The following is a 16,018-nucleotide window of genomic DNA, read 5'->3' as shown; positions in this document are numbered from 1 at the left end:
CATACTCTGGATCAGGTGGTCGAGCAGCTGCTGGGGTATAGCGTCCCATTCTTGCACCAGTGCCTGTCGGAGCTCCTGAAGCGTCCTAGGGGTTTGAAGACGTGCAGCGATACGTCGACCGAGAGCATCCCAGACGTGCTCGATGGGGTTTAGGTCTGGAGAACAGGCAGGCCACTTCATTCACCTGATATCTTATGTTTCAAGGTACTCCTCCACGATGGCAGCTCGGTGGGGCCGTGCGTTATCATCCATCACGATGAAAAGGCGGACATACTGGTGCAAAATGACGTCCCAATACACCTGACCTGTACAGTTCAATGACATGCAGATGTGTACATGTGCCAATCATAATCCCACCCCACACCATCAAACCACGATCTCTATACAGGTCCCTTTCAAGGACATTGAGGGTTGGTATCTGGCTCCTGGTTCACGCCAGATGAAAACCCGGCGAGAATCACTGTTCAGACTATACCTCGATTCGTCTGTGAACATAATCTGGGACCACTGTTCCAATGACCATGTACTGTGTTCTTGACACCAGGCTTTACGGGCTCTCCTGTGACCAGGGGTCAGTGTAATGGACCTTGCAGGTCTCCAGGCGAATAAACCGTGTCTGTTCAGTCGTCTGTAGACTGTGTGTCTGGAGACAACTGTTCCAGTGGCTGCGGTAAGGTCCCGAACAAGCCTACCTCCAGTACTCCGTGGCCGTCTGCGGGCACTGATGGTGAGATATCGGTCTTCTTGTGGTGTTTTACACTGTGGACATCCCGTACTGTAGCGCCTGGACACGTTTCCTCTCTGCTGGAATCGTTGCCATAATCTTGAGATCACACTTTGTGGCACACGGAGGGCCCATGCTACGACCTGCTGTGTTTGAGCAGCCTCCAGTCGCCCTAGTATTCTACCCCTCATAACATCATCAGTATGTGTTCCTTGAGCCATTTTCAACACACAGTCACCATTAGCACGTCTGAAAACGTCTGCACACTTACTCGCTGCACCGTACTCTGACATGCACCAACACACCTCTGCGTATGTGGACTGCTGCCAGCGCCACCGTGCGACGACCGCCGGTCAAATGTACGGCATGGTCATACCCCAAGGTGATTTAAACCCACATACCGCCCACCAGAGCGTTGTTTCACCATGTATCAGCATTATCCTTAATTTATGAGCATGAGTGTATAAATGAATCAGTTTTAAATGATTAAAAGAAAAATTAATCCATTCAGTAAATAATTTCATAAACATGTATAATGCTTACCTTAACTTTGACGTACCCCCTGAGATATGTCTTCACTTAACCCTTGGGGTAGGGGTACCCTCTGGTGGCACTGCTTTAGTTCAACTAATCAAAGTACTGCAGGCTGGTTCCTCTCACAAGAATGAATGGATAACACTAAAACACTAAAAAGTTGTTTCAGCAGAAAGAACGACTAGTCGGTTCAACTGACTGAAAAACTGCTGACTGTTTTCACTTGAAACGAAAGAATAAATAATCCATTCAAAATGCAGAACAAACAAAGGTGTCGAATGTTTTCACTCAGTTGCTCCGACAGCCTGTTTCCACTCAAAACAAAAAAACAAAAAAAAGAATAATCCAAATGATAGATAAAACTACGACTGACTGATTCAACTATTTTCATTTAGTTGCTCCGAGAGACTGGTTTCACTCAACAGAATGAACGAGTAGCCCAGCTGACTGAATCAATTATTTTCAATGTGTTGCTCACACAGACTAGTATCACTCAAGAGAATGAATGTCTAATTCAACCCATACATAAATCTACAGCCGAATGAGTCGGTTGCTTTCAACAACCAAATGAATCGATTGTTTATTTATTTATTTATTTATTGTTCTGTGGCACCAAATTAAGGAGAAGTCTCCATGGTCATGGAACGAGTCAATACATGAAATTATAACACGATATTAGAAACAGATAAAATGAAATATAAAAAAACATATTCGGGTGACAAGTCGTAAGTTTAAATAAAGAAAATCAACCATGTAACACTGGAATTCGCTTAATTTTTTAGCTCTTCCAGGAGCTCCTCGACAGAATAGAAGGAGTGAGCCATGAGGAAACTCTTCAGTTTAGACTTAAAAGAGTTTGGGCTACTGCCAAGACTTTTGAGTTCTTGTGGTAGCTTACTGAAAATGGATGCAGCAGAATACTGCACTCCTTTCTGCACAAGAGTCAAGGAAGTGCATTCCACATGCAGATTGGATTTCTGCCTAGTATTAACTGAGTGAAAGCTGCTAACTCTTGGGAATAGGCTAATATTGCTAACAACAAACGACATTAAAGAAAATATATACTGTGAGGGCAATGTCAGAATTCCCAGACTATTGAATAGGGGTCGACAAGAGGTTCTCGAACTTACACCACATATAGCTCGAACAGCCCGTTTTTGAGCCAAAAATACCCTTTTTGAATCAGACGAATTACCCCAAAAAATAATACCATACGACATAAGCGTATGAAAATATGCGAAGTAGATTACTTTTCGTGTTGAAGTGTCACTTATTTCAGATACTGTTCTAATGGTAAATAAAGCAGCATTTAGTTTCTGAACAAGATCCTGGACATGGGCTTTCCACGACAGCTTACTATCTATCCGAACGCCTAGGAACTTGAACTGTTCCGTCTCGCTTATAATATGCCCATTCTGTCTGATCAAAATATCGGTTCTTGTTGAATTGTGAGTTATAAACTGTAAAAACTGAGTCTTACTGTGATTTAGCATCAAACTATTTTCCACAAGCCACGAACTTATTTCATGAACTACATTATTTGATTCTGTTTCAATATTACACACAAGATCCTTCACTATCAAGCTGGTGTCATCAGCAAACAGAAATATTTTTGAATCACCTGTAATACTAGAAGGCATATCATTTATATAAAAAAGAAACATCAGTGGCCCCAGCACCGACCCTTGGGGAATGCCCCACTTAACAGTGCCCCATTGGGACTGAACATCACTACCACTCTCAATACTGCGGAGAATTACCTTCTCCTTTCTGTTCTTAAAGTAAGAGGCGAACCAATTGTAAGCTACTCCCCTTACTCCATAATGGTCCAACTTCTGCAGTAATATTTTGTGGTCAACACAGTCAAAAGCCTTCGTTAAATGAAATAAAACACCTAGCGTTCGCAACCCTTTATTTAATCCGTCCAAAACCTCACAGAGAAAAAAGAATATAGCATTTACAGTTGTTAAACCATTTCTAAAACCAAATTGAACATTTGACAGCAAGTTATGTGAATTTAAATGCTCCAGTAACCTTGTATATACAACCTTCTCGATAACTTTAGCAAACACCGATGGCATAGAAATAGGTCTAAAATTGTCAACATTATCCATGTCTCCCTTTTTATAAAGTGGCTTCACTACCGAGTACTTTAATCGGTCAGGAAACCGACCACTCCTAAAGGAAAAGTTACAGATATGGCTACGTACTGGGCTAACATACATAGAACAATACTTCAGTATTCTGCTAGATACTCCGTCATATCCATAAGAGTTCTTGGTCTTTAGTGATTTAATTATTAACTCAATCTCTCTCTTGTCAGTATCATGGAGGAGCATTTCAGGTAACAGTCTCGGAACACTTTTTTCTAAGAGCGCTATATGATTCCCTTTGGGACTAGGTTTCTATTTAGTTCACCTGCTATATTCAGAAAGTGATTATTAAATACTGTACATATATGCGACTTATCAGTAACACGGACATTCCCACTACGCACTGATTCTATCTCCTCGACCTGTCTCTGCAGACCAGCCACTTCCTTTACGACTGACCATATGGTTTTAATTTTATCCTGAGACTTAGCTATTCGATCTGCATACCACGTACTTTTTGCCTTCCTAATAACATTTTTAAGCACCTTATAATACTGTTTGTAATGGGCTGCTGCATTTAGATTTTGACTGTTTCTAACTGTTTGATATAATTGCCACTTTGTTCTAAAAGATATTCTTATCCCTCTAGTCAGCCACCAAGGCTGCCTGTTTGTGCTAGTACCCTGTTTTGAACGTTCTAACGGAAAGCATCTTTCAAAGAGCACGAGAAAAGTCTTGAGAAAAGCATTATATTTATTGTTTACTGTATCAGCTCTATAAACATCTTGCCACTCTTGTTCCTTAAGAAGGTTTACAAAGGTCTCTACAGCAACTGGATCAGCTTTCCTAAACAGCTGATGACTATATTTAACACGTGTTTCAGCACAAAAATCTTTTAGAGTTAAAATTTGTGCATCATGGTCTGAAAGGCCATTCACCTTTTTGCTAACAGAATGCCCTTCTAGTAATGAGGAATGAACAAAAATGTTGTCTATGGTTGTTCTACTGTTCCCTTGCACTCTCGTTGGAAAGAATACGGTTTGCATAAGATTATATGAATTAAGGAGGTCTACCAGCATCCTCTTTCTTGTACAATCACTTATACAATTAATATTGAAGCCACCACATATAACTAACTTTTTGTATTTCCTATAAAGTGAACCAAGAACCTCCTCTAGCTTTAGCAAAAATGTTGTGAAATCGGAGTCTGGGGATCTATAAATAACAACAGTTAGAAGTTTAGCTCTGTTAAATTTAACCACACCTGCACAACATTCAAACACCTTTTCAGTGCAGTACTTTGAAACATCAATTGACTCAAATGGGATGCCGTTTTCCACATACATGGCTACTCCCCCACACCTCAAAGAGCTCCTCGAAAAGCTGCCAGCCAACCTGTATCCTGGTAAAGTAAGTCTCTGAATTATCTCCTTATTTAAGAAGTGTTCAGATATACCAATGATTTCAGAGTCAACGTCTATAAGCAGTTCACTAACTTTATCTCTAATACCTTGTATATTTTGATGAAATATACTGATTCCCTCATTACTCGGATACCTAAGCTTTGTCAAAAGTGGCTTCTTTGTTAGAGAGACTTCCCTTAAGCAGGAATACCTATCAGCTGACTTCAGTCTAAAAAAAGGTGCAGCTCTAACACCCACTACTGCAGGAATTTTCCCATGAGTGATCCCACCAACCCCACCTATGCTGACACCTATAAGCTTTGCCAACCTCCCCTTCCCATACCTGTTGAGGTGCAGGCCATGTCTAGTGAAACCCGTCCTGCTGATAGTCTCCACCGACACCACTGAAATGTGACCCATGCTTTCTGTCATCAGCGCACTCCCAAGTCTCATGTTATTACGCCGGACGGCTGTATTAAGATGAGGCTGATCGTGACGCTGAAACAGTTCCACGAAATGCGCATTCGTGTTGCCAGTCTGAGTGGCTATCTTTTCCAGGTCACCATCTATGTCATACTCCCCATCCCTATCAATACCATTACCAGCCCCACCCACAATCACTACCTGATCCTCTTTAGTAAAATCCCTACATAACACCCCTATGTTAACAGTCACCTGAGCCAATCCTGCATTAGGCTTCACAATGCTGGTGACCTGGTACTCACTCCCCAGCACTTCCTGCAACTGCTGGCCTACACCTCTGCCATGAGAACTATCTAACAGCAGAACCTTCTTCTTCCTCTTCGACTTCGCAACTGTTCTAGCCACCGTAACTACTGAGGTCTGCTGCATACTTCCTACATCTACAGCTCTTGTTTCCATCGCTAGTCAGACTGTGTGGTCTGAAACCTGACTCTACCATCCAGGAAAACGCATCTTGATAGCAGAAGAATCTGATTCCAGTGAGGCACAGCTCTTGTTTTGGGGGTTATTTAACATCTCAGGAGTAGATTATCCATGAGAGTTCCTGCCGAGACAACAATCTTGTCACATCTGGTGTCAGGCTATACGTCTGGCGCCATGTTACCCGCTTGCCCAGCTGATGTTCAAGGTCGCCCTAATTCCCTATCCCCTGGGTGACCTCGATCAGTTCCCAGAGGCTCCCTAGGATTGGGGTGGGAGGTGGGGGGGGGGGGGGGACGGGGAGCCATCTACGAGCCCCATTGTGTAACCTAACACACTGGATGTGATAAGATCATTATCTTGGCAGGAATGTCCCTCGATAATATAGTCTCAAGCTTCAGAGAAAACTGTGGGGTGCACAGAGGGCTGTAATTTTGAAAACCAACTTAACTGTGCTTATTTTCCCAGTTTTGGGCAGGTTGCTTACTTGTGCTAGGGTGTCTTCACATTATTTTCTTCTAAGGCCAGGACAGCTTCTCTGGTACCACTCCGGTGCATTCATGCACGGAAGACCGTTCAAACTTGGCATAAAGGGCTGCCTTATAATGGAAAACATCATCTTCCTGGAAATTATCAACATCTGAATTAATTGCAATTTTAACAAGCAAAAATTATGGGCAATACCTCTAGACTGGGGCTTCATCAGTGCCTATTTGTACACGCCTTTCGACACTTCCCTGTCTCCAGTGTTGCCATAGTAGTTTGTAGCTCCTGGGGAGTGTGGCATTGTGTTAAGCCTGATTAAAGTAAAATGGTCTTTTTTAAGATCGTGTTTTGCTGCGGGACGCCAACACTTCAATGAACGTTCATTTCAACCACAAGTAGGCAACATTTCGTGTTCAGCATGAGGTAAACGAAATTTTAAACAGCTATATGATGTTGAACCCGTCGGCCCTAACACGGTAACGACACTTTCTGTTTTCAATTAATATCACTATTAACAGTGGCTGTCTTCTGTGTTTATTTACGGCTGGAATGAATCTGTAACTGCTCTTTGACGACCATACAATATGCCTCTCGCTCTTCAGCAGTCCTCTGTTTGTAAGTCCCATATAGGTCAAACGAATTATGGAGCCAAGATATGCGGAGACATTTTAAATCGTTTTCACATTCTATCTTGCTCTGCTCTGCCCGCAGGTTTTTCCTATCTTATGACATGTTTGTAGTGTTGCAGTGTATCCAACGTCAGTGTGATGTAGTGAAACATCTAATTACTCCTATTTTCCACAGCAATAATTCCATGGAGCTGAAGTCCACGCTGCTACTGGAACAACAAAACGTACCAACAGAGAGATTCAAGCGGTACGTCGTGAGGGGTCCTCTGGACATGGTCGGTGAGTGAACTGTTCGTAAAGAGTAGAACTTGGGTGATCTCGCTTTCGAGCTACATCAGGCCGTACAAGTCACTGAAAAATATATTCTTCTTAAAAGAATATAGATACCACAGGTAATGATAGGCTGTTTCCGTTGCGTTTCAAACAGTTTCATTCAAGAAATACTTTTCTTTAATTTTCTTACATTACCAATGCATTTCCATATGTCTACATTAATCAATTTCAACGTTCACATTAAGGACTATACTACTACGTAGAATTTGCATTCGCATACATTTCGAGGTACAGATATGTGAACATTATCTAGTGTATGAATTTGCTAAATTTCGTGTGTTTTACTACCTTACAGGGCTGTCAGAAACAGTTTGAATAGCTTTTTATGGGCGTTGCAGAGTAGGCTGTGCTGAGAAATAACTGTTAAAAAAATCGATATGCTATGTAGCTTCCGAGTCCACTACCATTGACGTTAGCCTATCAGACCAATGCGCACGTAAATTCAAGCGAGTCAGCCGCATACAATTTGTGTCAATTGTTCTCATAGTGGGGATGATAGCGCACGAGACTGCCCAGCCGTTGGTTTGGGTTTGATCGTTACTACCTCCCCATGTCCAATTTTTGTGCAGCCTTCCTGTTCGGTTTTAGGAAACCAAATGAAGAACACGTTTGGCAACACCGACTCTGGCGGGCCGCTTGAATTTGGACGCGCAACGGCCTGGTTAGCTAACATCAACGCTAATTAACTCGGAAACGGTGCAACGCACCGAAGTTTTCCTTAACAATTGTTCCATAGCACAAACTACCCTGCAAGACCCTTAAAAGCTTTTCAGGTTGTTTCTGATCACTCCCTTATTGATCGGAATGGGTCTAGCTGTTAACGAAGCAGGACAGGTGAGTGGGAGACACAGACAGCTGCAGACAGGTGATATAGGTCGATGCATCACTGGCTTATATATGCCTGTACGTTTCGCCAGTGTCATGGAACTTTATCTATTATTCACTTTCAGTTGATTCTTTTTAGCAATATACATTCTGTTTCGTCATAGGCTACAAGAAGATGGCTTAAATGAGCTGAATCCAGTCTAGCTATGTTTAATATTGAGCCACTGAGACCACGAAATAAAAACTATTCAAACACTAACAGGGTCAAATGTAAACAAACTTTTTTTGTAGAGATAATTGTGTTCCATACCTGAGATAGCAAATTAGGATTTTTAACTCATCCTATCGCATTTTTCTAGTCTTTCGTTTGGGGGCTCTCGATCCTCCTAGTTACGCAGGAGAGTTTCTGTGAAGTGTTGACAGAGAGGTACTGGCGGAAATAAAGCTGTGAGCTTGGCTCGTGCATCGTGCGTGAATAATTCGGTCGGTGGAGCAATTGCTTGCAAGACGCGAAGATATTGGGTTTCAGTCCCGGTTCGGCACACAGTTTTAACCTGCCAGGAAGTTTCAGTGAGCAGACCTGACCATTCAGTGAAATGTATAATCAAACAAGCTCCCAAACAGATTCATCTTTTAGCTTCATTTTCTTTATTACGGTTCGTTGATGACGTTCAACAAGTTTCATTCACGATTGGAAAATTCCTTGTTACTAGACGCGATTCCTGTCTCACAATACAGGATTTCTCACCTATCTCTGCCATCTCATGTATTTCCGAAATGAAACAAAATGTGAAAACTTCAGATGACCAGAGATGCACCTAGGTCAGAGGCTCAAACAAAGGGCAGGATTGCACAATCGATAAATGTAAACAAACATCACTCACAGCAAAGTTACGATTTCTTTTAATGCCACATGTAGCACATGCCGGGCACTGTGGACTGACAGTCACCCTCTAGTACTGTATAACACCCCCTTCGCCTTCCAGGGGGCTCTCATCTCTTTAGTGAGCACATGTTTCGCCACCACAGGGCCTCAGCACTTGCAGTGCAACTTTCCTTTCCAAGCTGCAAGTCTATTTTTCTCCTATTCTCTTTTCACTCTCTACTTTTACACTGGATGGCCTTCTTGGTGCCAATTGTGCTTGGCTTTGGTTTGTTTTCGACAACAATTTCTTACCTCCCATCCCTCTACAACTTTTCTAGTTATTAATTATGTGATCCCCTTGTTCCGATTGACTTGCTACTTCTTTTCTAAATTTTACAGAAGTGCATAACATGCAGCGAAGGCCCCAGCCATGGTGTATATTCCACCTTTTGTACCTTTCTCTCTTTGCACCCTTCTTTCTTGCAATGGTAGTATGGCCAAAACCGAGCACAGTATCCATTCTATCGTGAATGGGGCCGTCAAGTACCATGTATAGTGGTAGCTCCCTGAGCATGCAGGGATTGCACTGTTGGTGCCTGAAGAATATGCGCGCATCATAGCCAAAGAATGGGGACTGGGTGACTCGCTGGCGCCCATGGGGATGGCCCATGTTCAGAGTGGGTGGTATCATGGTGGAAGATATGCACATTAAGCCAATTAAACTTTCTTCCAGAGGTGTGACCCCAAATATCCCCTCCCATGGCTACACCTTGGGAGAAACGTGGTGCTCAGAGATAAGGTGAGAATACTCTCCGTCCCCCATACTTCGTGTGTTTTAGGACGGGCGGGATTCCTTTTTAAATACAAAGCCACTGTTCTTCGTTAAACATCTTTAGGACAGGTTTTGGAAAGTGGCAGCAATTTCGAAAATGAAAAGTGGCTCCAATCTGCTTAAAACGGTCCCCCTGCTCAGTCATGGGGCTTCTCACTTGCGCCGCACTGGGTGACATTCCTGTCACTGTAACCAACCCCCACATCAATGTCTGAATATGGTGCAGGTTATTCTCCATCCACAGACTGGTGACGAGTTGCGCCCTAATTTGGAGTCACAAAGTGTGAATTTTGTGCTTCATGTCCAGTGTGGACCAAAAGACAATAGAGTGGATATGAGAGCCTTCATCTTAGCTTTTGAAGGTGACTCATTGCCTGAGAAGGTCAAGGTAATACTCTGTCGCTTTGATGTCAAGTCACATATTCCTTCTCACATGGAATGCCACACATGCTTGCGATTTGGACACATGTCTTCATGTTGCAGTGCCATCCCTGTCTGTAGGGATTGTGACCATCAGTTGCACATGAACGCTGCTTGTTGCGCCCTCCCCACATCTGTGTCAACTGCAGTGAGCACCGTTCTCCCAGTTCACCAGACTTCACTGTTTCCAAAAGAGAAAAGAAAATGGAAGAGCACAAGACCCTTGACCATCTCACATATCAAGAAGCCAAGAAGAAATACGATCGCAAACATCCTACATGTATGACAATGACATAAGATACTGCTATGACAACATCATCCTCTTTAGTGACTGTGCATCACCCTTCATGTCTTTTACGTCTGGCCCTAGCGGTCACTTGACTACGCCTGCTGCCCTGGTGATGGGAGAGGGGGGGGGGAAGGGGGGGTCCTCTTCCTACTGTTTCCCACACACTGCCCTTGGAAGCATTGATTTCCTATCGACTAGAGACGTCAGTCCACAACTCTGAGACAGATAGGCAACGCCTTCCTCTGGCACCCTTACCAGGAACGACTCCTTCGTGTTACTCTCTTCCCAGGACTCTACTGACCTACAACCGAATGCAGCCAAAGGCTGAAGGAGCAACAAGTTGCCGATCATAAGTCTTCGCGTTCCTTCAATGTCCCAGAATCAGTGGCAGACAAATCGTCACAGAAGTCTAAATAGTCTAAGGACAAGAAGAAGTCTTCTAAAATAAGAGAGATATTGTGGAGACACTAGTACTGCCAGATCATGCAGGTTCTGCATCTGTATCCATGGTAGTGTTCTTGGTGGCCTCTGTGGTCCCAGACCCTCCATGCATCCTGATTTGAAACAAATGTGTATTGGTGTGTACTGTATCTTCACAACCAGTGACAGCAGGTGTCTCTGAGGCATGAATCGCCTCCTTGATCCCTTCACACCCTCACAGGATAGTGATAGTGTGAACATCCAATGGAACTATAGCGGTTTTTTACGTTACTTGGCTGAACTACGACATCTTTTGTGCGTGCGTTAGCTCTGTCTTTCGCGTCGTTACCCAGCAATGCAAACCCCTAGCCTCATGGCTACCAGGGCTACTTTAAGAATCACACTGACTATGAAAGAGGATAGGGTGGTGTTTGAAAGTGTGAAGTTTGGATAACATGGTTGTGGAGAAACAGCGATTGCTATAAATTAACTCAGTATTAAGAAAACAGTCTTAATCGCGTTTTTTATTTATTTAGTGTCGACCGGTTTCAGCCCATCGCAGGGGCCATCTTCAGGGCGAACATACTGTGAAATTACAATATATGTCTTAGACAAGTAATGATAACCATCTTAAAAGAGTGGATTACGTAATTGTAATGTTTTACCCACTGGTCGACTGCTGGTGGCGTCACGTCTACCGAGGTGTGGCAGGAGACAGTAAGGAATTTGTCTTATGCCTGAGTTTATATAGCAAGCTATGAGCATGTGAGCGTAAACCACGCCTTCAGTGGTGACCAATGGTAGATCAAAAAATGGTTCAAATGGCTCTGAGCACTACAGAACTTAACTTCTGAGGTCATCAGTCCCATAGAACTTAGAACTACTTAAACCTAACTAACCTAAGGACATCACACACATCCACGCCCGAGGCAGGATTCGAACCTTCGACCGTAGCGGTCGCGCGGTTCCAGACTGTAGTGCCTAGACTGTATAAGTTTTTGTCACTTGTTCCTGGACGACCTTGACGCATTTGTGAGCTCAGACATGGTAGGCACTCACGTCTTTATGCTCGATGGACAGACTGGTTTTGCCTACAACCATGCAAGATGCAGTAAAGTACACTCCCCACTTAACAGATGCAGTGCATTCCTGCAGAATTATTGGCCACTGCTCTAGCTGTCAACCACCTTCGTTCTTGCACTGGTGAGTCGTTATTAATCAGCAGCAACCACTTGAGTAGTCTTCAGGCTGCCGACAGTGATACCCTTGATTTTGACCACCCAGGATCTTCTTTTTGACTTTTACAATGCTGGATGGTTGGTCGTTTTTGTATGAGGTCCTAGTCACATTGGGAGCCCAGGGAAAGAACATGCTGACTAGTTGACCAAATTGGCTACCAAAATGACAACTTTGGAGAAGAGGATACTGGAACCAGATTTTCAGTCGACTCTATGCTGACAATTGTTATGGGCTTGGAATGTGTTATGATGTAACCTGGTTTCTGCGAGTAAACTGCAAACCATAAAGGAGACTGCTACCCTGTGGTAGCCTTTCTTTCATGCCTCTCAGTTGGTTTCACACTGGGCACACTTGGTTGACCCATGTCTCTATCCTGCAACATGAGGATCCACTCCACCATCAGTGAGGTGCCCATCTCACAGTGGCCCATATCCTACTGGGCGACCCTAATTTGGCCACCTTACAGGGAAACCTAAAACTTGCGTACACACTACTTCTGGTGCTATCAGACGACGACAAAGTTGCTGATTTGGTTTTTCGTTTTATCTGTGAAAGTGGTTTCTACTCCTCTCTGTAAGGTAGGGCACGTTAGTCTCGTCTGCTGCTTGAGGGATTGGAGGGGTGCTCTGTCACCTGCTATGATCTATGGGACCAATGACTGTCTTGCTTTGTGGTCTGGCTTGGCTTCTGCCCTTTCCACCTTTTTAGTTCTTCTTATTCTTTTGTATTTGTCATGGAATGACAGAGTCATCATCATTGTTCTGTTTCCTGAGATTTTATATTGGCTGTGCAGCTAGTTTTCATGTGGTACTGGAGGGTGTGGAAGTAGCAGCCTGATTCAGAGGGTGTGTCTCTGGTCGCATAACGTGTTCCTGGGACCTCCTGGTGTTTTCTGGATGAGCAACTTTCTCCACCTTCAGTGTTTTGCCCCCCCCCCCCCTCACTTCCACTTGGTTCCACCTCTTGGTTTTGTTGATTCTCGGATACAGTAGAGTCTTTTGTTCCTTCCTCTCTGGGGACTCTTCCTGGCCTGACACACAAAGGGTTAATAATTGATGACCGCATAAAATGTCAGTCCATCCATCCATCTAATAGTGCGTGGAGCTATACGTCACATGTCATTCAGTATCTTTGAACTGACCAAGTTATGTCTCATTTCCTTTGTGCTAGTTCCTCAGGTATTGTATGTCTGACTGATGGAGACTTTTGATTTGTACTGTTTGCAGATGTACGAGTACATGCTGTTGTATTTCGTGTATATCAGTCTCATGTTCACACAACTCTAGACTTTCCTTTTTTACAGTCCTGTACTACTTCCAGTTATACACCTGCTCGCAGCTTCCCCACTGCCGTTTTGGACCATTGCTGTGTAATGTTACCTCAGGAGATAGTGTCCACTTATGGCCAAAGGTATCCAGACATGTACAGGTGGATATTAATGTAGAGTGTGTTCACCATTCGTCTTTGTAACTGTTTGATCTTTGCTGGTGACACTATAAATAAGGTTTCTGAATGTCTGTGGAGGAATGGCAGCCTATTCTTCCTCAAGAGCCGAAACCAAAGTAAGTAGTGATGTTGGATGCTGGTGTCTGAAGCGAAGTAGACTTTCTCACTTATCTCAAGAGTGTTCAGGTCAAAACTCTGGGCAGGCGGGTCCATTATAGGAGTGCTTTTTTCCGCAAACTATTGTCTTACATATACTGCCAAATGACAGGGTGCACTGTTATGCTGACACTAAAAAATCATCGTCTTCGAACCGTTCCTGTACTGTATAGAGCACCCAATGTTGTGAAATGTGTTCATGTCCTTCCGCATTTGCGTTTTCTTAAGTGCAATAAGGAGACCATACTCTAATCACGAGAAACACGCCCGTATCATAACACCACCTCCTTCATACTTAAGCGTTCACACTGCTCACGATGACGGATAACGTTCTCCAGGTAGACACAATTTCTTCCATCTGACTGCCACAGGGTGTAGAGTGATTCATCACTCCAAATCACTCGTTTCCAATTACCCGCTGTCCATTGGTGTCGCTAATTACACCATTTCAAGCATCGCTTAGCATTGGCTACAGAAATGTGTGACTTATGTGGAGCTGCTGGACCACTGTACTCTACTCTTTTTAACGCCTTAAGAATAGTTATTGTGCTATCTGGACTGTGGGTACTGCTTTGCAACAGACGAGTGGTTTCTTCCGTTCATTTCATACGACCTTAACAACCACCCTCCACAGTGATTGGCAGTCACTGTCCACCAGTACAAAAGAACTGCCTGATCTTGATTTAGTTGTGTTTGTGTCTTTGCATTTCCACTTCACAGCCACATCACGAGCAGCCGACCTGTGCGTCTTTAGAATGATTGAAATGTCCCTGATTGAGACGTTATTTGAGTGAAATCCAAGGACTAGCCACTGATCTGTCCTGACTGACTCATTCTGCGGTTACTGCTTCACTACTGACTACACAGTATCCTCGCCTGCATTTATAGTGACGGGTCGGCCTCTCGTGACATCTTGTGGTCAGTTCCACAATACATAGTGTGTCTGGATAGTTTTGATCAGATAGAGTGTGTTGCTTATTTCAAATCAATACCTTTTCCCTCGTCCATCAGTTAAGACTGTACCATTATCGGGGAAAATCCTATTACAGCTTGTATCAGGCCAGTGCGCTGGTGTACTAGCGTAACGGAGAGCGTGTTGGCTGGTACGACAGCCAGTCAAGGCAGAAACGGACGGCGGTTTAATACTTGGTGTGGTGTACCAGCCAGCGGTAGTGAAAGTGGTCGAGTTCCACATTCAGCTAGGGAAATTCCGGGCTGCTTCCACCCCTCTACCTTAGAGACACACGACACACAAAAACACGTATAACAAGTACAAGAAAGCCTGCGTGGTTCAAAGACTAGAGGCATACACAGGTACCTAAAGATAAATGACTGTATACAGAGTGCAACTCATCTGTTACCGAATTGAAAAAAATGTGAAAAATGCAATAGGCCAGAATGCATCTGTGTCAGGAACTCATGAAATTGGCAGGAATTCACAATCTCTGCAAGTAAACAGACATCACTTTCTACACAAAGTTACGTTTCTTTAAAGTGACAAATGTATGTTTTTTCTTCTGAAACGAGAACTAGAGGTACAACTAGTGATGGCAGACTTGCTTTCACTGCTCTAAGTCTTATACCTTCTGCAATACTTAGACTTTAAATAATGGAAACGATGCTACAGTTTCTGTCGTAATGCTGTCGTGCCGTAATGCGGGTTGCCTTCACTGACCTGAAACCTGGTGTATGCAACCTTTGCTCTGTGTATCATGGCAAGAACTGCGGCGCCATTGCCATTCTTTCACAAAGTCCATCAGAAGGTATGATGTTTAGAACAATGAAAATATATGTATTGTCACTAATTGTGCCTCTAGTTTTCATTTCGGTCTAAAAACAGATAAATGATGCTTGCTCAGGCGTGAAATGTTGAAGTCACCAGCGTGTTTTCACTTCAGGTCTGCATTAAACTGGAGTAATTACTCTCATTCCCTCGCGTCCATGTCAGCCACATCATCCACGTGTGATCTGGAGGTTTAAGCCAGAGGAATGATCCAACAGATGGGAATTATTGCCCCGTTACAGCAGTTTATTGATATTATCACAGTTTACAGTTTTAGTTTTGATGGCAATGTTAATTCAAATACATCTATTGTATTTTAAGTATTAAGTTGCTAGTGAACTTAATCAATATTTCACTTGTGTTTATTTTCTTTGGGATGTTCCCAGTTTGTATAGGGTCCTCCTAAGATTACCATTTCCTCGACTTGAACCTAAATGTGTAAGGTAATTCATATATTTAAATCTTTTGTACATGGAATAGACTGTTGTTTGTCCTAAAGTAGAATTTGCCACCCTTACTCACCGACACATCTTAGGTACACCGATGGCAGCTATTCTTCTGATGTCTAATATTTGGTACGGCTGAGATCTCCAAACCTTCAAGATTTTAAACATGGCTAAAACAGTAACTGTTGAAAT

General features: G+C 43.3%; 1 protein-coding gene across 1 annotated transcript in view; it reads left to right on the top strand.

Annotated features, from left to right (window-relative positions):
- The window catches only part of LOC124606007 (sodium channel protein Nach-like), a 209,455-nt gene that overhangs the window by 182,947 nt on the left and 10,490 nt on the right, over nt 1–16,018 (top strand). Inside the window, exon 8 of the mRNA XM_047137970.1 lies at nt 6,948–7,051. Within this exon, the coding sequence (XP_046993926.1) occupies nt 6,948–7,051 (104 nt within the window). The remainder of the gene's footprint in view (nt 1–6,947; nt 7,052–16,018) is intronic.

The sequence above is a fragment of the Schistocerca americana genome, chromosome 3 (genome assembly GCF_021461395.2).
Source record: "Schistocerca americana isolate TAMUIC-IGC-003095 chromosome 3, iqSchAmer2.1, whole genome shotgun sequence".
Classification (NCBI taxonomy): Eukaryota; Metazoa; Arthropoda; class Insecta; order Orthoptera; family Acrididae; genus Schistocerca; species Schistocerca americana.
The sequence above is the reverse complement of the archived record's forward strand: the minus strand, read 5'-3'. Positions and strand labels throughout refer to the sequence as shown.